This window comes from Trematomus bernacchii, unplaced genomic scaffold (genome assembly GCF_902827165.1).
Source record: "Trematomus bernacchii unplaced genomic scaffold, fTreBer1.1, whole genome shotgun sequence".
NCBI lineage: Eukaryota > Metazoa > Chordata > Actinopteri > Perciformes > Nototheniidae > Trematomus > Trematomus bernacchii.
In genome coordinates, this window is record NW_022987876.1 from 1,400,431 (window position 1) to 1,425,892 (window position 25,462).

Genomic DNA, 25,462 nt, shown 5'->3' on the forward strand with positions numbered 1-25,462 from the left:
AGCTTCAGTCTCATCAAGTGTTGGTGAGCAGCCACAGACAGACAGAGAGTCAGGAAAATATATTTGCATTTTTAAAATCTGACTTTTTACATCTGACGTGAATGTAAAATAAATCTGGAGCTTCTCTTCTCGGCCAGATTGTGACGCAGATTGGCTTCTCTCGACTAAAAAACTCTTCTGAAAACTTTTCTCCAATCTCCAGGATGCAGGCTGGTCTGAAATGTAAATGTAAAATAGATAATAAGGATGCTTACAAAGGAAGTGGTGATTAAAAGTGATGTAAAAAGTCACATTTTCCAGCATGGTCTGTCTGTCTGTCCGTGGCTGACACAGTGCTGACCACAGAATATTCTGGAGAACAGAAGGAAAGCTGAGCAGAGAAAAGCCTCTGAAGGAATCTGATGTGCAGACATGAAAACCTCTTATCTCGGAGAACGTCTGTCAGAAGGAGCTGAAGTCCGGCTCATTTTCTCATCAATTTGCAGAGTTTTATCTGAGGGTTTACGCAGAGTTTAGAACAAGTTTTGTTGGAGCAAAGTTCATAAACTGAACTCGAGTTCAAGTACACATTGAAATCAGGAGGTTTTCACATGTTATCAGAATAGTTCATGTTTGATTGGGTTTTCCTCCAGCGCTTCAGAAGGATCAGCTGAGCAGCAGTGTTACACTCTAAAAACAAAACGTTTTTCAACAAAACAACGTTCACTCATTTTAATCGCTAAGCGAGAGTTTTGTGCGACCCGGAACGGAATTTAAGTTCTGAATCTGAATTTGCATTTTAAACTTCAGTAAACATTCTTATTTTCTACTTTATACTCAAGTGTTAGACTTTCAAAGTAAATATGATGCAACCCAGGCCAGACCCCAGGCATTACAGATATTTTACAAATTGGACGTCTTATCCATTTAGGGTTCAACAATCATCTTTAAATGGGCTCTTCTGGGACCTTTGGGTCATCTGTTGCTTTTATTCATCTTGACGGCATGATGCTACCAGCAGCAGATGGTTAGCTTACAGTAGCACAAAGGCTGGAAACAGGGGGGAACTGCTAGCCTGATTCTGTCCAAACTTAACGAAATGTTACAGGTTTTAACGGCTGTCAAGCCTCAAAAAGCTGACTCTGAGTTTGAGTATCTGAAGTTAAAAATCTTAAAGAGCTCCTTAACTTCAGCCTGAAGAGTTGTGTCAAACTGGCTTCTCTGGTCAAAGATCTTGAAAATACTGAAACTGTTCCGATTAAGTACAAAATAAAAATTCAACACGTAAAAATATCCGTCTAGATAGAGGAATGTTGGACTTTTTACACTTTCTAGCGGCAGATCTTTTAAACAAAAGGGTCCACCAACTAACAGGATCCGTACAACTCATAGAAACTATAATTGCATCTAGGTAACTGACTTGGACCAAAATAACATCAAATTTGCAACGAAAAAGAAAGTTAAAACCGGTGAAAAACGTTTTATTTCCAGAGTGTACTTGCTGAAGTTGGGGGGTTTTGGGGGTGTGGGTCTGAAGGGGTAAGGTGGGTGGGGGGGTAAACCAACACATGACCTCAGGACCAGGCCGAGCATCCTCCAGAACTGACCTTTCTGCCGGAGTCCTTGTGTCCACACTCCCCTTTGTCATACCACCATTTGTTTTTCAACTTGTCTAAGATGGCTTGTTCATTGAGCTTCAGTACTGCTAGGTTTACTGGGATTCTTCAAAGAACCATGGGAGGAAGGGAGGGGGAGGGAGGGGGTGGAAATAACATAAATAACATTATGCACCTCCATGTTATCTTATGTTATTGTTAAAGAGCTGCGGCGGCTACAGCAGCACTAAAGATCTTATAAAAAAACTGTCATTTTCAGTACAGATGTTTCGGTACGCTACAGAGAACACCTCAACAACAACAACAGAAAGAAAAACAAAGAACATCACACATAAAACTTCTCTTGGTAAATGTCAGCGTAAAAGTGATATGCGTTAATACTCCATCTAGCTTGGTTTGGCCTGACTCCCTACGTGCGAGATGTGTATTACTATATCACTTTGGGTAACCGGCAAGAGCTGAAAACACTCCGGGAAACGAAATCAGTCCGCTGGCCGAAAACAGGAAACATGTCCTCTGTATTTTGTGAAAGAGAGACGTTTAAGGACTGCTGTCGTTTCACTTTTGGGGGGATGAAGTCAAAACTGTCCGAATACAAGGAAGTGGCTTCAGAGGTAAGATGATCAGAGGGGGTATTTTACCAAGTGAGCTCATGTACCTGGATTATCCTGATGTATTGTCTGTCAGCTTTTATTCATTTATAGACTTTGCTGTACAAATACTATGTTATATTATACATTTGAAATATACCAGGAGGCGTGTGGTGCAGTGGGCTAGTGCGTTAGTGTTGGGATCAGGGGAGCACAGGTTCAAACCCCACTGCATGTCGTTGTGTCCCTGGGACATTTCACCCGAAATTGCTCCTGTGGGGGATTGTCCACAGTATTGAGTATGTAAGTCGCTTTGGATAAAAGCGTCTAACAAGTAACATGTAATGTAATGTAATACCTGAACCTGGTTAAAAATTAAGAAATTACTCTTTTAAAAATGATTGTATGAAAAGCGATCATGTTGAAAATCTGCTGCACATTTTCATTAAAGGACTCTAAATGTAATCCTGTTTCCTGATGAAAATCTTTCTACGTGTTTGTCTGTAAAATACTCCCTGGATCAGAAGCTGGGAAGTCTCCAACAAGGTGAATAAACCTGATGGATCCAGAGTTTCTACAACTGTTTGTTTTCTGTGGGGCCGTCCGGAGTGTTTTACGCCTGGTATTTTAGCGGTGGGTTGTTGCCGGTTACCCCGGTGTGGCATTGCCTGTCGTTACCCGTTGGGGTTACGGTGATCTGACCTTGGAGTCCCCTCCCCCGGTGCCGCACTCTCCCTTGTCATACCACCATCTGTTTTTCAATTTGTCCAACAGGCCCTGCTCGTTCAGTTTTAAAACTGCCAAGTTAACAGGGTTTCTACGGGGATGATGGTGATGGGGGATAGAAGGGAACTACGTGTTAATGAACAGAGGACTGCCATAGTGAAGCAACATCAGTACAGGAGTCTACTTACGACAGGCATGGTAATATCTTATCTTAAAGTTAGCACTGCTCTTCAACCCAGACTTTGGTCAAATGCTGTTTCCCTTTTGTTTGAAGTTATCTATATAATGTTAGTGTTAAAGACTCACTGGCTTGAACACTATCTGTGCCAGGATCATTCAGGCGTCCGAAGAACAGATTAAATCTTCTTTTTCTAAGTGGCAAAGCTCACAGACAATAGTTGTATAGGTTTACCAAAAGTAAACTGCATTTCCATTTTGGTGTCCAGACAGTTTGGAATCCAAATGTTATTGAGATCACAAATGGTCTAAAGTTAAAACGTGTTTATTCACTAAGAGACAGATGCTACCATAAAAGACCAACTGCTCACCAGGAGACTAACACCTGTTGCCCATGCCAGGTATAAAATAATGGTTTAGATTATTGCCCAAGGAAACTACGATCCTAAAGGGACCAAGGATCCTACCACCGACCCTCTGATTGGTAGAATCACTGCCAATCAAGAGCACCAAACACTGTATTCATCATTTATAAGAAATGACTGCCCCGTGAATGAAAACACCATTATGTGAACATGTGGCATTATTTCACCAAACTTTCATTTTCTGATTGCTTCATTCAAGATTCAATTTGGTTTAGGATCCAAATGATTTAACAGGTTGGTCTAAAATGTAAATCTTCAATTGACCGTTTGCCTAAAGTGTTCTGGTCCGATGAACTTTGTCTACCAATCTGAGCCTTAACTGGATACGATTCACCGTTCTATATAACTTTCATTAAGAGCCATGTTTTCAATCCAGCATCAGGGATCGGAGATATTTTGTAATTATTTCAATTTACAATGCAATCTTGGTTCTGATCAAATTAAGAAATTGGACTATGGTTAAAAGCGGCAACTACAGATACGTTTGGTACCAAGTTGCAGTAATAATTCAGAAAACGTAGTTACTTACAAGGTGGTACTCAGTGGTGTCAACAGAAAATCAGTTTTTGCAACTCAAAATGTATGCGATCAGGGGACTATTTGTTCCCTGATAAAGCAATTAACATAATATTTACAGCTGTAAATCAAGTCAGAAATGAGTAATAGGCGAGGGTAAATAACGTCAACATGATGAATATATTTGCTCCGCTGGATTGTATTGAGCCTAATCGGCTGTACCAGAAGGTTCCTCATGTTCAACACAGCTGAAGGAAAACAACATTTCATTATGGTCTGGGTTGAAGAACAGCAAATGCATCCTACACTTTACTACCGGCAGCAATCCTCGACTTAGAATACATTCATGACCTGATAAATAAAAAGGAACAACAGTCACATGCTTGATAATAAGTAACAAGTGGAACATAGAATAATATTCTTAATGTGTTTTACAGTTTAGTATTCTGTACATTATACATTAATACACAGTTCTCGTTGTTCCCCTTTAAATACCAGTGGTGATAAAAGCTCAAGAGGCAGACGGTAGCAGAGATGTTTTTAAAGAAACATGAATTAATAGAATGATTATTGACAGGCCAACCAGTAAATGGACGATAACAATACAATTATTATGATGACGTCAAAAAGAAGAGTTTTGTTCTAAAGGGATTCTGTTACATATTTTTTGTAATCAATCAATCCGAAATTGTAACGTCATTTTGGAACAAAAGGTCTCCAAATGATAGAATTGTAGTAATGGTCTTTCAAAGGGGAACTTCTGGATGTTTCAACCTGGACCCTTTTTTCCAAACGTTTTTGTTTCTAAGTGACAAATGTGTTCAGTATTGAGCGAGAGCACTACAGCTGCTAAACAGGCTTTAATGTAATCCTTCGTACGTTTACTAACGTTTGTTTTGCCTCAGATTGTTTAAGGATTGTTCCATAATTAGAGGAGAATTTAGACAAAAAAACTTTAGAAAAATGAACCCTTTATTTTAAAATATTCTGTTATGTATTTGAGAAAAACAGGTAGTAAACCATTACAAATAATTGATTTGGCTAGCTCAGGTATTAATGGTCAACTTTTTTTTTGTTTACATTAGTGAGATGTTAGACTAAAATAAAGTTATTTTTATATTTTTTAATTATACATGAACATTTAATTTGACTAAAGATAAAACATTGAACTGCAGAAACTAAAACCCTGTAACTGTAATTACTACAATAACAGTAACAGGGTTGCAAATCAATGCTAATGTAAGCCTTCACCTCAGGAATTAGTGAAGAAGTCTTTTTCTGAAATCATGCAATACTCCACATGTTGTCAGCAATGACATGTAAAATATTTCAGATTACTCTACGACAAACTATGACAACACTGGCGCAGATCAACTCTCCTAGTATTTTTCAGAAGAGACATGATTCATTTCTCTGTAGGCTCCCTTTCCATAATGTTGTCGGAGCCGGTGACAAAATCAAACCCTTTAACGTGACGTACATTACTATGAAGGATTTCATTACCGTCTGTTTTCTCTCTCAATACTGTGTTGGAGGGTTGATTCCTACCAGAGTTCCCCTTTTAGTGTGAGCAGAGCTGATGGCAGCAGTAGAGCAGAGTGTGATGGAGTTAGTCAGTGGAGACGATGGAGCTGTTGACTGGACACGGTCAGCTGTTAGCACGGAGAGGAACCCAGAGGCAGAGAACAGAGTCTGTTCAGATGAAACTAGTGATCTGTGTAACGCTGATTATCCAATATGCTCAGCATTAGGGGCTTTAACTCCAAATGTGTTGCTAGGCAACTGCTCAAAAATACTGGTGAGTAACTTTCTGATTTACAATCTGCCATCAGAAACCCTTCACTTCCTTTCAACAAACCAAAACACATTTGACAGCGAAAGGCAGAAAGCCAATTTGCTCGGTTCTGTTTTACTACGCTGATTGATATTGCTGGCCTACTAATTACATAACATACGTTATTATTATTATATTCAGCATTTACTAATCTCATCTGTGGAGCTCATCTCCGTTCTCCGGCTCTGGGTTGTCTGTAAAATGCTGACTTGAAGCAGAAAGAAAGAGGACAAGACGTTCTGATGAAGCATGGACAGAGAAGGAACATGCATTTCAAACGCTGCTGTCAGATAAACATGTAAAAATAAACTTGATTATATTAATGTTGTAACCGGGGTAAAATGTTTGGTTTCGTTCAATTGAAAAGCTAGCGTTCAGAGACCAACAACTTTATAACTGAATGAGGCGTCTACACAAATGGGAAAGAAGATCCTTCATCTTCAATTTGCAATGAATTATTCCGTCAAGTGTGGTCTTTGTATGTGAACTATACAATACTGTCTAAATGAGCATCTGCAGTGTCTTGCATTGAACCACACCAAAAACATATATAACAATATATTTATGTATTTCCCTTTTTGGGCAAAATGTGGTTGGACTAATTTCCTCTGGTGTTGCTAAATGTTCTGTAGGGCTTTACAAGATGGCTGCTGTGTTGTTGCTGATTCACTTTTGCTACCGTTGTTTTGTGTGTGGTCTCTACTGACGCAAAAATAAATGCTGGGCATTGGTCCTGCGCTGCTTAAGTGACGATTCTTTCCAACCATTCAGGATTTTGCAGTGTTTGAACCTGTACCTTGTACTACAACATTTACCACATACAAAGTTTGCTTATGAAAACCTATAAAACATTGATCTGAGTTGGAATGTGCCATTAAACAAGACAAGAGGCAACAAGTAGGCACTCATTTCTTCTCATATAATAAGGATCCCGAAAATGATGGAAACCACTTGTTCCATATTTGACTCCGGCGAGGAGATTTTCCTGTTGAGGTTTGTTTTGTCGGCAGCATTACAGAATTATTACTGGCCCAATTTTAATGAAACTTGGTGGACGGGTGTAACAAGGGTCGAGGAAGAACCCAATTAAAGTCACTGAATAAAAGGGCCTTAGCAAATTTGATTCAGTACAAAGTCTTATTTAACGACGATTCAACACATTTATAAATAATACACGTTTTATCTGACAGCAGCAATGCTCATGTAGGGATGAATGGATAGATAGAGAGATAGATAGATAGAGAGATAGATAGATAGATGGATAGATAGATAGATATAGATAGATAGATAGATGGACAGATAGATAGATAGATAGATAGATAGATGGATAGATGGATAGATGGATAGATGGATGGATGGATGGATAGATGGATAGATAGATAGATAGATAGATAGATGGATAGATGGATAGATGGATAGATGGATGGATAGATGGATAGATAGATAGATAGATGGACAGATGGATAGATGGACAGATAGATAGATAGATAGATGGATAGATGGATAGATAGATACATAGACAGATAGACAGTTTGTTGTGTTGTTGTTAGCAGTCAGACAGGCACAACTGATAACCACAGACAGGTAGACGGGCCGACAGGCAGACAGAAACACTGAGACAGACAGACAGAGAGACACACATATAGACAAAGACAAACACAAAAGAGAGAGAGACAAGACAGACAGAGAGACAGATTAAGAGACTGACAGTCAGACAGACAGGAAGACAGACAAACACACAGACAGTTATCTAAACCTGAAACTGACCTCCAGTTCTGTGGGTCAGTTTTAGTATTTCAGTTCGTTGTCATAGCTAGAATCTGGATGTACTGTTCAATGGTTCTCTGCAGAAGTGTGGACTCTAGACTCAATTTGACAAAATTAAATAAAGCCTTGCAACTCCACTTGGACTTAAACACCAACGACTTCAAACCTTGCTCCTCTAACCCCAAAGAATAATAAAGGGTATGTTTTTTAAAAGGTGTGCCACATATCAATTACTTTACTGAGCCAATTAATGCCGCACATTCCTCAGAAGTCCTTTGTTAGAGCCGACAGCAGCCAATCAAGTTCCAGGACAGAAACATATGATGAGTCAAACCAAAGAATCAAACAATATCTGTGCCGAGTTTAACAGAAAACTAGTTTTAGTTCATATTGACCTTTACAATTGGTGGTCCAAGTGGACTTTGGACTGAAATGGTTTTCATACATTTTGTTGAAAGTCAAGGGTCAAAGAATAACCCGGGATATATTGGGGCGGGTCCGAATCACAGGAGACATTTGACTGGTACTTTTAATACATGTAGCTGATAGCGCTTATGTACTTTAATTAGTTTGAGTCCAAGAAATACACTCTTTTGTATTTTCACCTAAAATACTTCTTAACAAGCTAGTGTCGACTACTGTGTAAAACACATTAGGGCTGCACCATTTTTAACTTCTCTTTATCATATATATATCAATATATTAAAATGATCATGGTGTGATTTATTTACAAGGATCTGAACCAAACAAATATGTTTTATTAAGTGTGTAGAATACCATTTGTAGGCTGGAGTAACTCCTCAAAGTGGTATTTAACACACATATAATCTTTTACAAATACTGTGCTTCCTGCGATTTAAATATACTGCACTAGTCCATAGTGAGATTATGATACAAATTGGATTCATGTGCCTAAATACACCAAATATTTTATCAGGCAACACGCTACCCTTTCCCTTTTCTGTCAGTATCTTTCTTTAAAGTGAAACGTCGTGGATTAAACTATCCAAACACAAACTGCTTTAACTAAGAGTCTCTGCTCTGTCTTGTCTGGTCCTTTTGTTTTTATCAAGTCGATCAAAAGTCCACACCTCTGCACACCAGACCTGCTGTGAGATCAGCAACTCTGGCATGTTATAAGACAACGTTTAAAACCCTTAAATGTGTTTGAGTTCATGCAACCAATGCTGTTTCCTGTATAAATCTTATAGGCACAGAATAATAATATTTCAACATGTGCATTGTGTGGATGCCGTAGATCACCCGTAGTACATTTAGTCTAAAGGTGTGCTTGTCCTGATGTCCCACAGAAACACACAACAGGACCCCACAGACTGTGAGTTTACCTGAGGGCGGATCCTTTGGGCGTGGCCACCCCGTAGCCTTTGGAGTCCAGGTTTCCTCCGACCTTCATGGTGTCACAGGGCTTCCTCTGCTCGATGTACTCGTTCATGGACGACTCCAGCAGGTAGGCGTATTTCCCCTTCGACTTGCGGACGCGGCTCACGCCCTCGTTGGTGTTCTTCACGAACACTGTGGGGTCCGTGCTGCGCATGTACGACCACATCTTCTCGAAGACGGCGATCTTTGACCGCTAGGGTTAGATATTGGAGATACAAACTGATTATTAGGGTCTCCATGAGTAAGGAGTATAATAGTGTCCATTTACACTCACTGTACCAAGACCTGCTCTGATCTCAGATTTAGGAAAAACACATTTGAATATTCAGAATCTAATTAGTTCATGCATGTGTCCAATGTTCCACTGTTAAAAAGTACACATCTATCAAGTGTTCACAATGATGGTAAGTATGGAAGTTTAGACAGCATGAAACCATTAGCTGTCGTACAGAAGCCAATCCAAATGCAGTGCAAATTATAGCTACATTTCTAGACATTTCCAAAAATATAAAATATGTAAGAATGCTTTTTTCTAGCAGCCATTTCAAGATGTGACTGACACATCTGAAATGCCAGATGAGCAACATGGCTGCCCACACTGAACTGAACCTTGGAGAGTCAAACTGTCACACATCTGGATGGGAATTAAAACGGTGTGTGTCCTCACCCTGAAGAACTCTTTGGTGGAGCCGCCGTCCAGCGTCCCGTAGGCGATCTCTGTCTGCTTGGCCAGGTCCTCGGAGCCCTCGATGGGCGAAACCATCCTCTCCACCGTGAGGAAGGCAGCCAGGTTAGCGGTGTAAGAGGAGATGATGATGAGGGTGAAGAACCACCACACCCCCCCCACGATGCGACCGGACAGAGACCTGAGGAGACGCATCGATAACAAGCTTTAAACATTAACAAACACTTGGATTTCAACAGGTTTTGGGATAGATGATGCAACACCACTGTTTTTATATTTAAGATTGTTGGAATAAAATCAGCTTATAAGCAGAGGCCTGTACTACGAAGCTGGTTCAACATAACCTGGATATGTTTGAGTTAGCCGGTTGGCCTAATCCAAAACATACGCGCTCTCGCTAAGCGGTCCTACGACGCTGGTTATCAAGTGGATCGCTCAAGCCAGCCGTGTCCTATCTAGTTAGGTGCGCGTTCACATGAAAGGGGTGGTATTTGGAGCATTCGACCAATCACAAACATGAACAAGCGTACTGACAGCGCAGCGTCATACTTCCTGAATGAAAAGTGAACTTTAATATTAGTCAAATATGAAGAAGTTAAACTTTAAACATCCATGACTTAAACACTTTATCCAGGATCAAAGCCACATAGCTGCACCTGCAAGGTGAATACAGCTGGTAACAGAAAAAGCGTTTGAATGCGTACATTAACAGGTTTATGATATCACTGCCCCGTCCAAGACACGATCTGACTTTCATTACATTTGACTCGAGTGTTTCGTCAACTTAATGTGCTGCTTAAAATAATACTTCTGCATACAGTATGTGACACTGTGAGTGTTGCACGGCCAGATACGGCTCAAGAAGCTGACTCAGATAAGGAAATATATGATACATTATGATGTGATATGATGTGATATGAATGATAATGGGACACATCGACGTCTGCACTCACAGTGCCGCGGACTGTACTTAATGTTACTCTGATCCAGTTACTTATGTCGTGGCAGATATTTAAGTAAGCTTTCTTAACGCTAATGTTATAATAGTCAGATTGCTCTGAAGATGGGAGGGGATATTCTATTAATTTTCACGTTCACACAGTCAGTTGATTTTTGCCGGCCGTCTTTCTGTATTTCCTTTCTCCTGTAATATGAATTGATCGCTTTAAACTCTGCACACGGAGCTCTGATTGGTCAGCAGGCGGTGCTTTCACTGAGTTGATCTCTTAGCCTGCAACCTAACCTCCTCCCGAGGAGGTTAGCCACTCAGCATAAGTTACCATGGAGATCTAGCCTGCTAAAAAGAGAACCAGCGTCGTAGGACCGGAAACCCAGAGTTTTCCCTGAAGTTAGCCCGCTAAGCGAAAATCCGGCTTCGTAGTACAGGCCTCTGGTCTCTTTGTAGATGTAATAGTGGAATATGTATTATTATTATGTGCTTGAAGAGTGTAGAAGCAATGATGTGTTTTTCAAAAAAAGGGGCAAACCAGTGAATATTTTGTGTTCAAACCTTTCCAGTTTCATACATGTTGAAACTCCAACATTGCAATAATGAGAAAAACACACACATACATATTGACATCCTCATACATGTATACACACACACACACACACACACACACACACACACACACACACACACACACACACACACACACACACACACACACACACACACACACACACACACACACACACACACACACACACACACACACACACACAGGCGTAGATCAGGAATAGAAAGCCTCAGGCGTTCACACAGCGGTAACATACAACAGGACCCGGCAGCACGTCACATTACATGTTAGCTTCATGATAATGTGTGTGTGTGTGTGTGTGTGTGTGTGTGTGTGTGTGTGTGTGTGTGTGTGTGTGTGTATGTGTGTGTGTGTGAGTGTGAGTGTGAGTGAGTGTGAGGATATGTCAGAATGAATAAGTTATATACATCACTAGTGGTATGTTTTTGTGTGTGTGTATCTCGCTGTTTTTGTGAGGACCGCTGTGTGTTAAGATTTCAGTTAGCTTAGCTTAGCATAAACACTGGCAGCAGAGGGAAACAGCTATAGCCTGGCTCAGCCTAGAGACACACACACATCACCCTGAAAAACAATGTTGTTTTTAGATGTCTGATTATTTAGAACAAAAATGTTAAGAAGTGTTTTCCTCATTTGTAAATAGAAAAAAAAAACATGCACAAAAAAAGCAAACATTTCAGAATCAAAGCCTTGTGTTAATAAATAAAGCAGTTTGTCTACAAAAAGAATGCTGAGGACTTTTATTTTGAAAAAGAAATCAAATAATTGATGAATAAAAAAAACACAGTTACATAAATGTATTGCACATCTGTGACATATTAGAGACACTGAAACTATGGTAATGTTGCTGGTATACTTATATATATATATATATATATATATATAGATATATACTGTCCAATGATCATGTTGTTGTGAAACTAGCTATTGGAGAAAAAGCCAAAACCTTGAAAAGAGATTTATTTCAAGCAAGACTTTTTTTCTCTACATGTTACAGTTTACAGTAGCATGGTTAGTGAATACGTTCAATTCAAAACAGGTTTTTTTGACCAACAATCTTCAATATTTCTATCTAAAAACTGTGTCAAAGAGTCCTATGTTTGTAATCCTTAGTTTCATGAGTGTAAAATATTCTACACATGCAGCCATTTAAATTGTAGTAATATTGCTGGTATGATGTATATATATATGTATATATAAATACAAGAATAGTTGAGACCTTATACCTCTCGCATGTTTTTTAATTGTACATTTTGTTAGAGCTTTCTATCAGAGGGCCTCATAACAAAGAACACAATTATCAAAACATCTTAACTGCAAATGCCAAAGCATAACTTAAAAAATAGACAAATAAAAAAAATTGAATTAGTCGAATGATAACATGTTTCGACCTCAGATATTTAGAGTGTTGTACCTGGGGGAGATGTCGCAGCCCTGCTGCATGAAGGCGCCCAGAGAGAACCACAGAGAGTTAAAGATCCCAAAGTCGTTGGTGTATTCAGGAGAATCCTTCTCCTTCTCCTTCTGATGGCTCTGGTTCTGAGACTGGGAGAACCCTGAGGAACACAAGCAGAACATCACTGGAGAACCAAGGAGAACAGAGACTGAAGGAGGAGGAAGAGGAAGAGGAGGATGACAAAGAGGAGGAGGAGTAGAAGGAACAAGAGGAGGCAAAGGAAGAAGATACCTGGAGAGTGAGTGAGCTCAGAGGAGGAGGTGGGCAGCGCTCGTCGTGATGAAGAGGAGGGTAGAGTTTCATCTTCATCGTCAGAGTCTTCACCTTTCCACTCATACGGACTGAATCGACTCACCTGAGACAGGAGCAGAGTAGTCAAAGTACAGCAGCACTTTGTTTGCAGTAACAATAGCCAACTAAAAAACCTCTCCCCCCCTCCCCCCTCCCCCCTCCCCACTGGGCCTAGGGTCTAACACCACACACACTGAGACACAGACATCCAGCACCACACACTTGTTACCCTGCTATGGACAGTCTGGCACTAATGTACATTTTTCACAGAATTGTAAGTGACTGTTATTTTGTATATATTGATTGATGTGCTTTTATTTATGTCTTAATGTGTGCATATGTATACATGTGTCTGTTGATTGTGTATATACATATTTTTATATATATATATATTTGTATTTTGTATTCCTCTGATTTTTGGGAAACGGTATTTTGATATCTCTGTCTGTAAAAACAAACTGAAAGATGAACAATAAAGTTGACTGTGACCCAGGCTCCTCACCAGGAAGAGCACCACGCTGACTCCGATGTAGGCGAACACGATGCACATCCAGATCTCGTAGGCCAGCGGGTCGAGGAAGGAGAACACCCCCGGTTTGGACTTGGTGGGTTTCTTGATCATGATGGAGATACCCAGAGACATGAAGGGCTTCGTGAAGTCGATCACCTGCTCCCTCACCAGGGTGATGGTGAGGGGGGCCACCGCCACATCTGCCTTCTGCAGGGGAGAGAGGGAGGACAGGTAACAACACACACCTGAGAGAGAGGAGGACAGGTAACAACACACACCTGAGAGAGAGGAGGACAGGTAACAACACACACCTGAGAGAGGAGGACAGGTAACAACACACACCTGAGAGAGGAGGACAGGTAACAACACACACCTGAGAGAGGAGGACAGGTAACAACACACACCTGAGAGAGGAGGACAGGTAACAACACACACCTGAGAGAGGAGGACAGGTAACAACACACACCTGAGAGAGGAGGACAGGTAACAACACACACCTGAGAGAGGAGGACAGGTAACAACACACACCTGAGAGAGAGGAGGACAGGTAACAACACACACCTGAGAGAGAGGAGGACAGGTAACAACACACACCTGAGAGAGGAGGACAGGTAACAACACACACCTGAGAGAGGAGGACAGGTAACAACACACACCTGAGAGAGGAGGACAGGTAACAACACACACCTGAGAGAGAGGAGGACAGGTAACAACACACACCTGAGAGAGGAGGACAGGTAACAACACACACCTGAGAGAGGAGGACAGGTAACAACACACACCTGAGAGAGGAGGACAGGTAACAACAACAATGCCTGAGTAAGGAAGCCTGGAGATCTGAAGTATAGTACATATTTTTGACAATGAAAAAACTAAAACCTTTGCCGCATGAACAAAGTTTTGCTGAGTGAAAAGAATAAAAACGTTTTGCCAGACGAAAAATATATTTCAAAATAAAGAAAAGTTTCATATAAAGTTTTTTTTTATTGTTAAAGTTTTGCTTAAAGAAAAAACATGTATTTAGCATGGTGACAATATTAAAGTTTTGCCATGTGAAATAAAACTAGCTTTTGAAAGTTGATACTATTTGAAGTTGCTGCTTTGCATGTTTGTTGTTGTAGTAATCATTTTGGCCACAAGAGGCTGAAGTATAATCAAACAACACGTCCACACTCTGATGAAGGATTCTCTCCTGTTTTAATAACTTAAGATTTTCCTTCTTTATTTTCATTATAAAAGCAGGGGAAACCTTCTGCCTGGATAATCCGGCAGGTTCCTTGATGTATTGATAACCAGTTAAAAGAGAGGGAGAAATAAGATTGTGTTGTTTCAAAGCTAACTTCAGGCACAAGAGTTTACAATATTGATTTGTCGCAGGGAGTTAATGTCACTTACAGATACTTTTTTAAGCTTTTTTATAAATGTGAGTATTATATTATAGTGTTTTAGTCTGTGAGATGCATCCCCCCACTCACCCCGTACACCAGCTCTCCCACCATGCCGTTCCACATCTTGGTATCTCCGTCTCTGGATCCGTACTTTCCGTCCCCCACCAGCTCCAGGCGGTAAACGAAGCCCACATGTTTGGCGATCTCAGCGGCCAGTTCTGCGCAGTAACCCTCGTAGCGCTCGTTCCCTTCGTACTGCTCGTGGTTCTTCTTCAGCATCATGTAGGGGGCTTCCTGCACGGAGAGCCAGGTATTACTTCAACCAACACGCTCAGTTTTCACATCACGCGTTCCCGGTCCTACCAGGATGGTACTAAATGCCTTCTTTACTGTATTTATGACTTCATAACAGGTGGAATAGTTAACTGTTTTTACCCTAATTACCGTCCTTTGTTATGTCATCTGAAAAAACGTCTGTAAAAATTGTTGCCAGGAGGAAAATATTTAAGTTGTACCGGTTTACAAGTGAACATAGAACGTTTTTCTAGGTAAAACAGGAAGGTTTATTGTTTGCCATGTTTGGTGTTGTAATACTAATTTCAGCCACAAGAGGACGGTTCAGGGGAGATTGTGGCTGCGAGGGAGTGCTGTCGTCTTTAAACCAGCAGGTTGTTGGTTCGATCCCAGCCCCTCAGTCAACATGTCGATGTGTCCTTGGGCAAGATATTGAACCCTGAGGTGCTCCTGATGGCCAACGGTGTATGAGTGTGTGTGAGTGTGTGTGAGTGTTAGCTTCCCTAGAGCAAGTGGTGCTGCTCTGCATGAATGAGGTGTGAATGACTCGTATTATGTAAAGAGCTTTGAGGGGTCATAAAGCCTGGATAAAGGGCTTTATAAGTACAGTCCATTCACCACAACACACACCTGGATCATGTAGGGATCGCAGGCGTTACTTTAACCAACACGTGTGGATGTAATCACATGACGTGTTCTTACCAGGATGGTGGTGACCACGTAGGTGCGGTTCTGCAGGCCGTGGAACTCCTCCTGAACCGGTTTGTAGATGGCCGTGTTCACGTAGCCTCTGCGCTCGCTCCAGTAGCCGATCTGAACACAGCAGATAATCACTTCATATTTAGATTGCTAACTTGTAAGAGTATGTAAAGATGATTAAACATACTTAAAAAATGCTTATTTAAAGCTTAAGTACTTGCAGGATGATTAGTCCTGATGGTGTCTTTGGATAAAACCGTCAGCTAAATGAATGTATTCTAAATTGTGGTTTTGCTACTTTTACTAAATCCTAAGGCTTCCTCCTCCCTGGAGTGGAGCAGAGCGCTGACAGTCTGCAGGTTTTAGCGCTGCAGCAGCTGATTCCACAGATTATCTTTAATCAGAGGAGCGGGAGCTAATTATTGAAAGGAGCTGACTAAAGTGAATCCTCCTCCACACAGAGGCTCTGTTAGAGAGCAGCAGCCTCACCTGTCGGGGCGTGTCCAGGCCGAGCTCCATCACCCTCAGAGAGAAGTTGGTGCGCTGCCCCCGCTCATCGAACTGCACACGGCCCGTCAGACCCTCCAGACGCACCTGCACACACACACACACACACACACACACACACACACACACACACACACACACACACACACACACACACACACACACACACACACACACACACACACACACACACACACACATGAATATTGAATACGTATTTCTGTATATTTCTGTGTATTTTCTGACCTGTTGCAGAGCCCAGTTGATGCTGTCTTTCTGTGTATTTTTCTTTGTATATGGTAGTATTTTTGTATATTTCTGAATATGTATGCATATTTTTGTGTATTTTCTGATCTGGTGTTGGACCCTCTACATGTATTAGTGTGTATATGTTTGTATTTCTGTGTATTTTTCTGTGTATTTTTCTGTGTACATTTCTGTGTATTTCTGCGTACGTGTTAGTATTTCTGTATATTTCTGAATATGTATGCGTATGTTTCTGACCTGCTGCGGGGCCCTCTGGATGTTCAGTATGTGTGTGTATTAGTCTGTATTTGTATATGTTTCTGACCTGCTGCAGGGCCCTCTGGATGTCGATGCCCTGTCCCCAGGGGGCGGGGGGGTTGGCGAGACACTCTCCGGCGTTCCCGCGGCGCGAGATGTCGATGCGCTGCCTCCGCAGGTTCTGGAAGGCGGTGGCCATGACGGTGACGCCGTCATAGGTCAGAGCCCCGGTGTACTGAGGGAGGAGGAAACATTAATATCAATATTAATATGAAACTGATTTAAGGTAAATGAGGCCGTTCATGGTCAGACATTTATCAGTAAAAGACGACACAACGGTTCAACAATACAAGTAATATTTCAAGATTTGAAAAAAAGTTATAGTGTTTTGAGAAAAGTGTTGACAAGAAAAAGCTGTGTGTGTGTGTCTGTATGTCTGTCTGTCTGTCTGCATGCGTGCGTGCATGCGTGTGTGTGTGTGTTACCCTGAGTTTCCTGCGGGGCAGTTTCAGGTCTTTGTTGTCGAACTCCAGCCAGTCTCTGTCGATCTTCTCAAAGGTCGGATCGGACCGGTTCACCAGCTGGAAGCCCGTCACGTTGCCACCGAGCTTCTGGAACTCTGTCATGTTCAGGTCCAAGAAGCCCTGAACACACACACACACACACACATATGAAACTTATCTTCTCTATCAAACACTGCATAGATTCTGCATAAAACCCTGAAATGAGTCAGCATATCATCACTTTCTGTACCCTGGCTTGGAGGTCAATGGTTTTCTGAATGTGTTTTGGGTTGTTAGCCTGCAATAAGGTCTGTGGTTAACACAAGCGGAAGAGATTTTTATTCTACGACATAAAATACGTTAGTATGGATATATACATTAGCCGCCTTTAGCTTAGCGGTGGTGACGTGAAGTCATGTGACCGTGCTGTAGTTCCTTTACAGCCCAACATTAGCCGCCTTTAGCTTAACGGTGGTGACGTGAGGTCATGTGACCGTGCTGTAATTCCTTTATAGCCCAACATTAGCCGCCTTTAGCTTAGCAGTGGTGACGTGAAGTCATGTGACCGTGCTGTAGTTCCTTTATAGCCCAACATTAGCCTCCTTTAGCTTAGCAGTGGTGACGTGAAGTCATGTGACCGTGCTTTAGTTCCTCTATAGCCCAACATTAGCCACCTTTAGCTTAGCGGTGGTGACGTGAAGTCATGTGACTGTGCTGTAGTTCCTTTATAGCCCAACATTAGCCTCCTTTAGCTTAGCGGTGGTGACGTGAAGTCATGTGACTGTGCTGTAGTTCCTTTATAGCCCAACATTAGCCTCCTTTAGCTTAGCAGTGGTGACGTGAAGTCATGTGACCGTGCTGTAGTTCCTCTATAGCCCAACATTAGCCACCTTTAGCTTAGCGGTGGTGACGTGAAGTCATGTGACTGTGCTGTAGTTCCTTTATAGCCCAACGTTAGCTTTTCACTTCAAAATTCATAAAGTGGTGTTAGTATGTGGAGATTATCCTGCTGAACTAAACGTGTAAGTATCATAAACCTTTGTTCGACACAGATATTATTTTCTGCTATAATCCAAAATCACATGGAGAAATCCCATTGGTCCAGGGCGATGCTGCCTTCAGGGCAGAATGACGTGATCCCTGCACCACTCTGTACACGACTCCCCTGCAGTAAACACTCACCAGATTGTTGAAGACGTAGTGGTACATCTTCAAGTTTCTCTTCTGAGCAGCAATCTGAGGAAAAGTCAGAATAAATTAGATGCTAATTACACTTCTCTGATGCTTCTAACGATGATAAAAAGCACCCATTAGGCATTCATCACCCCCATCTGTGTGTGTGTGTGTGTGTGTGTGTGTGTGTGTGTGTGTGTGTGTGTGTGTGTGTGTGTGTGTGTGTGTGTGTGTGTGTGTGTGTGTGTGTGTGTGTGTATGTATGTATGTTTAACAGCTGCTAATTGGAGGATTCAAATGGTCTTTGAGGAATTAATTGGCCATCAGAAAGAGTGAGGGTGTCCTCCGCTGGATGAAAGGAGGAGAGGAAGAGAGGAGGATAGAGGTTAGAAAGAGGTGAGGAGATAAACAGCTGTAGAGGAGGAAGAGGAGGAGGAAGAGGAGGAGGATGCATCAGTGGTTGAACGCTCACTAACATCTGGAGGAAGCTGTTTGAACATTTCCCCTCCTCTGCCTCTGGACCTCTTCCTCTTCTTGGCGTTGGACTGTATTACATGTTTGAATCCATTAAATCTCAGGATTTGTGATTCAAAAGTGATTCTGGATGAAGTTGTTATCAGTTAAGGCGATGTGGCAAATGATGGCATGAGAGCAGAGCGACGAGTGTAGAAAATGGAGTTTTTAACGAGTTATATTAAATGATTGCAATACTGTAAACACACCAACCTAAGACAGAATGTATTCATGATAAACCCGCACAAATAAACACGTTTTAAGAACAGGTTTTCTCAATTCAAGGTGACTTCAAAATGATATTTCGACTTAAATTCACTTGACTCAATGATTTTTCACTTTAACTTAAACATTATTCTCTCTTTTTATTATGTTGTTCTTGTTTTTTTTTAAATGGGACTCTTTTTTTTGTGGGTTTTTTTTGGCAGAAAATGTCATCTTTTCCCCTGAAAACATTATTCCTCAGAATAAATCCACTGTTCAGTGTTACCAGGTTGAGGATGGAGTTGAGTCTCTCCAGCTCGCAGTCGATGATGATCTGAAACTCCTTCTTGATGTCGAGGTCTGTGAGCAGCTTGATGAACCCGGCTTCAGTCAGAGAGTCCAGGTTTATGGAGGTGACCTGCCAGACCTTCTCCGCCGCCGTGTCCAAGATCCTCTGCAGCACCGACAGACCTGACGGATGAAGAGCGGGAGGATGAGAACTGTTTATATTCTGCAGAGATGCCTCACACAACGACACAGTTGACGTTGCTGTTGGAATACAGATTTGATGACGAACAACATGCTAAAGGACTTTTTGTATTTAAGCTGAGCTTCACCAGAGGAGATTTGGTTAAACCCATATTAAAGTGGTGGACTCTTTGAAGACTTGAGTTTGACATTTTGGCAGTCGCCATTTTTTTTTTGGAACCAAAAGACAACTGAACGTGAACACAGGGCCGGCCCTTGGCATAGGCAGTATAGGCGAATGCTAAGGGCGCATCAACCCATCGGGGGCGCTAAGAAAATTGGGGAGAAAAAAATAATTAAAAAAAGTTAGAAATTTAAAAAATATATTTTTTTTAATTTTATAACAACACAATTTCCCGATTTTGGATCAACAAAGTACATCTTATTATCTTATACTAACAGAACTACGCCTATATTGCGTACAGCGCAGAATCTATGGCACCCCCCCCCCCAAATCAAGTTGAACTGCCCCAGCCCCAGTAAAAAACAGAGGTTTATGTGAAATAGTTCTTTTTTTGGAATAATGGTTTTAGTGTGCAATTCTAGGTTTTAATTTTGTATTTGTGTTAATTTAAATTAAATCAAACTCCCGAAAAACATATACAGCTTTTGTGTGCTTTTATTAACATTGGAATTTACTGTGTAAGCGGCCGCGGGGGGAGAGCTTTATGGCGCATTTCCACTACACGGCCTCGCTCGGCCTCGCTCGGTATGGCTAGGCCTCGTTAGGACTGGCTCACTTTATGGCGCATTTCCATTACAGTTTAGGAACTGGGGTAGTATCTATAGTAACGCAGTGTAGGCGGAGCCGTGACGTCATCTTCAATGAGAACCCCAGAAAAACAACACAGCCGTTAGCTGTTAGCACTCAGAGCTCACAGCTCCTCATATCTGTTCAGAAACTAGACAAAAGTTAAACAAGTACAAACCACAGACTGTCTGTCATGGCGAATACAGTCGCTGGTTTATTTATGTCTGTAGGCCGTTGTTGTGAGTGTGGACGGTCAGAGCATATACAACGTTAGCTTAGCCAATCTCCATTCAGAAAACACGCATTTTAAAAGGTTTTTCGCCTGCCGTCTGTCTGCAGACTTGTCAAAGCATTAATTCATGGTTTTTACAAACCGGTATCAGTATGTTGTTACTTCGGCATCATTTTCGCCAGCTAAAATCTTGCCTAGGTCAGGGCCGGCCCTGCGTGAACAAGACAAGGTTTGATGATAGAAATGTAACAACTTACTTCCATCAAGTGAAAACTTGTTAGACGCAAACACAGACCACATTGTTGAATATAAATGTTTTTATGTTGTAATAAAAATAATGTCTAAATATGTCTGGCGAGCTAACCTAATCACAAGAGATGAACCGTTAATAAATCGTGGCTTTTTTCCATCTCCGTTTTGGCCGACATCCTGACACAAGAGGGTGGAGTTAGCTACAACCGAATGTGCACAAATGTTATCATCTGTTTTACTCTGAATGGGAGCATCATTGATTTAATAAACAGGATGCTGTGTTGAAGAAGACTTGAGATTGAGACCAACAACTCATCAGGAGAAAGTTTAGTGAGGTAAGAAATCAAGAGAGAAGAAGGAAAATGTTCTTATGGTTACAAGTTCCTGCAGGACTGCTGTTCAATAAACATGTGAATCAGTCGTGTGCGGCTGTTGGAATCAATGCTGTTTCAAAGCCTCGCTGCTCAGACACAACACTGAGATATTCTGCATGTGAGACGCTGAGGATCTGAAGAGAGAGAAGCTGTGCTGTTGCCGTCTGCCTGAGGCTCCACCCGGGTCAACGCTTCACAACTGGGATGCTTTTTACGCTCATTTGTACCTGCAACTGATTTTTTTATAAGGGGGAAGACATGTGTGGGCTTGAATGTATATATGTATGTATAAGTAGCATTTTCGTGATGTGTGAGTTTTTATTATCATACTATATTTTAGGCTCGTGGGACTAATGTTTTTATATGTCAATGTATTTTCGGAAAAAAAAAAGAATGAAATGAGAAGGCTAAATATAGTATGATGAGTAAAACAGAATACCAGAAAGTACAAGAAGCATAATAATGTTCAAAAGGCTCTTTATTGTTCTCATACTGCCTGTGCTGCAGCACCTCTTTTCACCCTCTGTCTGAAACCAGAGCCCAGTCTGCTCTGATTGGTTAGCTGGCCGGCTCTGTTGTGATTGGTCAACCAGCTTAGAGATGTCCCGCCCCTTAGCCTATCACGTACATGTGTTGGAGCGCTAGCCAGTAGGAGCGTGACTGTTACATAGTGATGTCACTTTGTTCCAGAAGTAAATAAAGGAGTCCAATCGAGTTATCTTCTTATTATAGACACATGCATTTCCAAACATTTGGTCCACCTACGCTGTAAAATGTATTATCTCTTCGATTTACACACAGCATCTATTGCACGTCTGTCCGTCCTGGGAGAGGGATCCCTCCTCTGTTGCTCTCCCTGAGGTTTCTCCCATTTTCCCCTTTAAACTGTGGGTTTCTCTCTGGAAGTGTTTCCTTGTACGATGTGAGGGTCTAAGGACAGAGGGTGTCGTATTGTCATACTGATATTCTGTACAAACTGTGAAGTCCACTGAGACAAATGTAACATTTGTGATATTGGGCTATATAAATAAACATTGATTGATTGATTGATTGATTGATTATTCTACCCTCTAATGGACAACACAAATCCTCACTTCATTTGTCTTTAAATGCCTTCTACTCTGGTTCTACAACCTCTGTGCTTCACAACCCAATGAGTCAACACACAGAGTAATAACATCAGCATTTTACAGGACACACACACACACACACACACACACACACACACACACACACACACACACACACACACACACACACACACACACACACACACACACACACACACACACACACACACACACACACACACACACACACACACACACACACACACACACACACACACCGTGTTCAGATGACAAGTCAGCACAATTCAGATAGACTTCAAAGAGAAGAGAGAGATGAACTGAGAGACACAGTGAAACAGGAACTTCAAAGTTACTGTCTGACACACACACACACACACACACACACACACACACACACACACACACACACACACACACACACACACACACACACACACACACACATACACACTGTGTCTCGGAGTCAGAGACAGAAATTGAAGTCTTAAAGAGTGTGTCTGTGTGTGTGTCAAGACATATTATTAGAGATGATAAATTGTCTCCTGCACAATAAAGCATTGTGTCTGTTATCTGTGAAACAAACTTGTTATCTATGATCTAAAAGTACCTTTTACTCGTCACATGTTTCCACACACACACATTCAGAGAGTGTTTATCTCCAGGAGGGATTCTTCTGATAATTGGTGCTGAAAGAGAGAAGATGTGATGACCTCTGATAGGTAACTGCTCATTAACTCAGCCCAGTGACACACACACACACTGAGCAAAACAAGTCAAGTGTGTGTTAGTGATAATGTATGTAGTGTAACTCCAGGAATACAGCAAATAGAGAAAGAGAGTTTTATCAACAGAGCTGTGCTCTATTCTGCATCTGATTAACGTAAACACCATGAATGCATGTCCTTTACTGTTATTGCACAGAGAGGAAGAGGAGAGGAAGAGGAAGAGGAGAGGAGAGATGGGAGATGATACAGGAGGAAAAAGAGAAGAAATTAGAAGAAGAAAATAAAATGCACAAAAGAGCGGAGACAAGAAAAGAGGAGGAGAGTCCTCAGAAGTGTTTGAGTGTTTTTCCCAGGAGAGTCTTACAGAGAGTTACAGCAGCCTCCATCTGTCCTCCGCTCATTAAAACACAACCAGCTCTGTTACAGCAGGGCCAACTGGGCCAACACAGGGCCAGATACTAGCCAACCTAGGGCCAAAACAGTGCTAACACTATGACAACAAGCAGTTAATACAGGGACAGAAATTGAGCCAACTTGGGGCCAACACTCAAATACCGGACTTAAACAGGGCAAAGCTAGAGCCAACACGGGTCTATTTCCGTGCAAAAAGAGGGCCAACAACTAGGGTCAACAACTAGGGCCATAACAGAGTTAACAAAGGTCCAGAAATAAGCCCAACAGAGGGCTAATAAGAGGACAACTTGGTGCCAAAACGTGTCCAATTCCGGGCAAAAAGAGGTCCAATATGGGGCCAACACAGATTTAAGAAATGAGACATTAACTTAGGGCCAAGACCAACCCAACCGATGGCCAATATAATGCCAACAAGGGGCCAACAGGGGGCCAACAGGGGGCCCTCACAGGACAAAATCAGGGTCAATATAGAGCAGACAAAGGGCCAATGCTAGGCCAAATCAAGGCCATCACAAAGCGAACACAGAGCCAACATGGGGCCGTTAATGCTGGACAACACGTAGCAGAGATTTCAGCAGGAAGACATCAGATGGAACAAACCATCTCTTGTACTAATGTGTAACAATGTCAATGTCTCAGGAACATGAGGGCAGAAAAAACACACAGAACAAACTCCAAACTATGGCATGGAACTGTGAAATAAAAGGACCCTCTCTGTCTGAGGCCGTAAAGGGTGAGTGTTACACGAACACATCTCTGTTCACGCTGAAGCTTCCTTCATTCTCTCAAAGATGCTCTGTTTGAAGAAGAAGGAGCTTTTCATTCCTTTAAAGCTCCCATGTCATGCTTTTCCGGTTATTACCCGTCCCCTTGTGTGTTATGAAGGTTTTTATGCATGTAAACGGTGTGCAGAGTCAAAACCCTCAAAGTACACCCTGTAGCGAGTAAAACTCTAACACAGAAAATACCTCCCCAAAACGCCTCGTTGGAGATACGTCACTGCCCATTTGAGTCTTCCATTTAGTTCCGGGTACCGCCTGATGTCATGCGGTACCCGGAACGAAATGGACCAATCCCGAAGAGCTATGGCCACACCAGCAGCGGCGTGTTCCTCCTCCAGAGGTTCGAAGAACCGGCATTTCACAGACGAAAGCTTCCAAAACATTGCCCAGTTTGAGGCCGGATATGCACAGCTTGTTTGGACCGTTTGGAGTAGGGGAAGATCTGGGTATACAACCTGTAAGTTTGCATTGTTATTTGTGTATTTATCAAACAAGACTGTTTAAATGTGTAAACTGTGTTGGACTGCTAAGCCATTGACACAGTGCTAACTGTGCTAACTAAGTTGCTAGAGTTTCCATATATCAACTCTAATATCAGCAGATGGCCTTGCATACATGTATCTCATAGCAGGAGAATGTCTGCATTCACACACAAAATACCTATTGACAGTATACTCCGGGTGATTTGCCGGTCAGTCGCGAAACGTAATTACATTATAGCTGGCGTAGCGATCTAACACACGGAGCTAGAGCTAGTTTTGGTCAGAAAAACATTTTTGTGATGCTACGTTGCTAGCGTTTAAATATATCAACTACAATGTCAGCAGATGGCCTTACATGTTTGTCATGGCAGGAGAATGTCTGCAGTCACACACACGGAATACTCATACAGTATACTGTACTGTGATTTACCGTACATTGTGACCGTACATATACTGCATGTAGCTAACGAGGCTAGCTGTATGCTAGCGCAAAACAATGTATTCATGCAAGTTACATTGTATGACCGAACGTAG

General features: G+C 41.7%; 1 protein-coding gene across 2 annotated transcripts in view; it reads right to left on the minus strand.

Moving 5' to 3' along the window:
- Positions 1–25,462, minus strand: part of gria1b (glutamate receptor, ionotropic, AMPA 1b) — a 64,920-nt gene that overhangs the window by 5,696 nt on the left and 33,762 nt on the right. Inside the window, exons 4-16 of one of the 2 annotated variants that reach the window (XM_034113983.1) lie at positions 19,584–19,768; positions 18,590–18,643; positions 17,390–17,548; positions 16,972–17,139; positions 16,383–16,487; positions 15,897–16,007; positions 14,988–15,194; positions 13,504–13,719; positions 12,942–13,065; positions 12,669–12,810; positions 9,699–9,897; positions 8,977–9,224; positions 1,587–1,701 (exon numbers count right to left, since the gene is read on the minus strand). In XM_034113983.1, coding sequence (XP_033969874.1) covers positions 1,587–1,701; positions 8,977–9,224; positions 9,699–9,897; positions 12,669–12,810; positions 12,942–13,065; positions 13,504–13,719; positions 14,988–15,194; positions 15,897–16,007; positions 16,383–16,487; positions 16,972–17,139; positions 17,390–17,548; positions 18,590–18,643; positions 19,584–19,768 — 2,033 coding nt within the window. Of the gene's footprint in view, positions 1–1,586; positions 1,702–2,887; positions 3,003–8,976; positions 9,225–9,698; positions 9,898–12,668; positions 12,811–12,941; positions 13,066–13,503; positions 13,720–14,987; positions 15,195–15,896; positions 16,008–16,382; positions 16,488–16,971; positions 17,140–17,389; positions 17,549–18,589; positions 18,644–19,583; positions 19,769–25,462 lie in introns of both variants that reach the window. The other variant, XM_034113984.1, reaches the window with a different exon arrangement.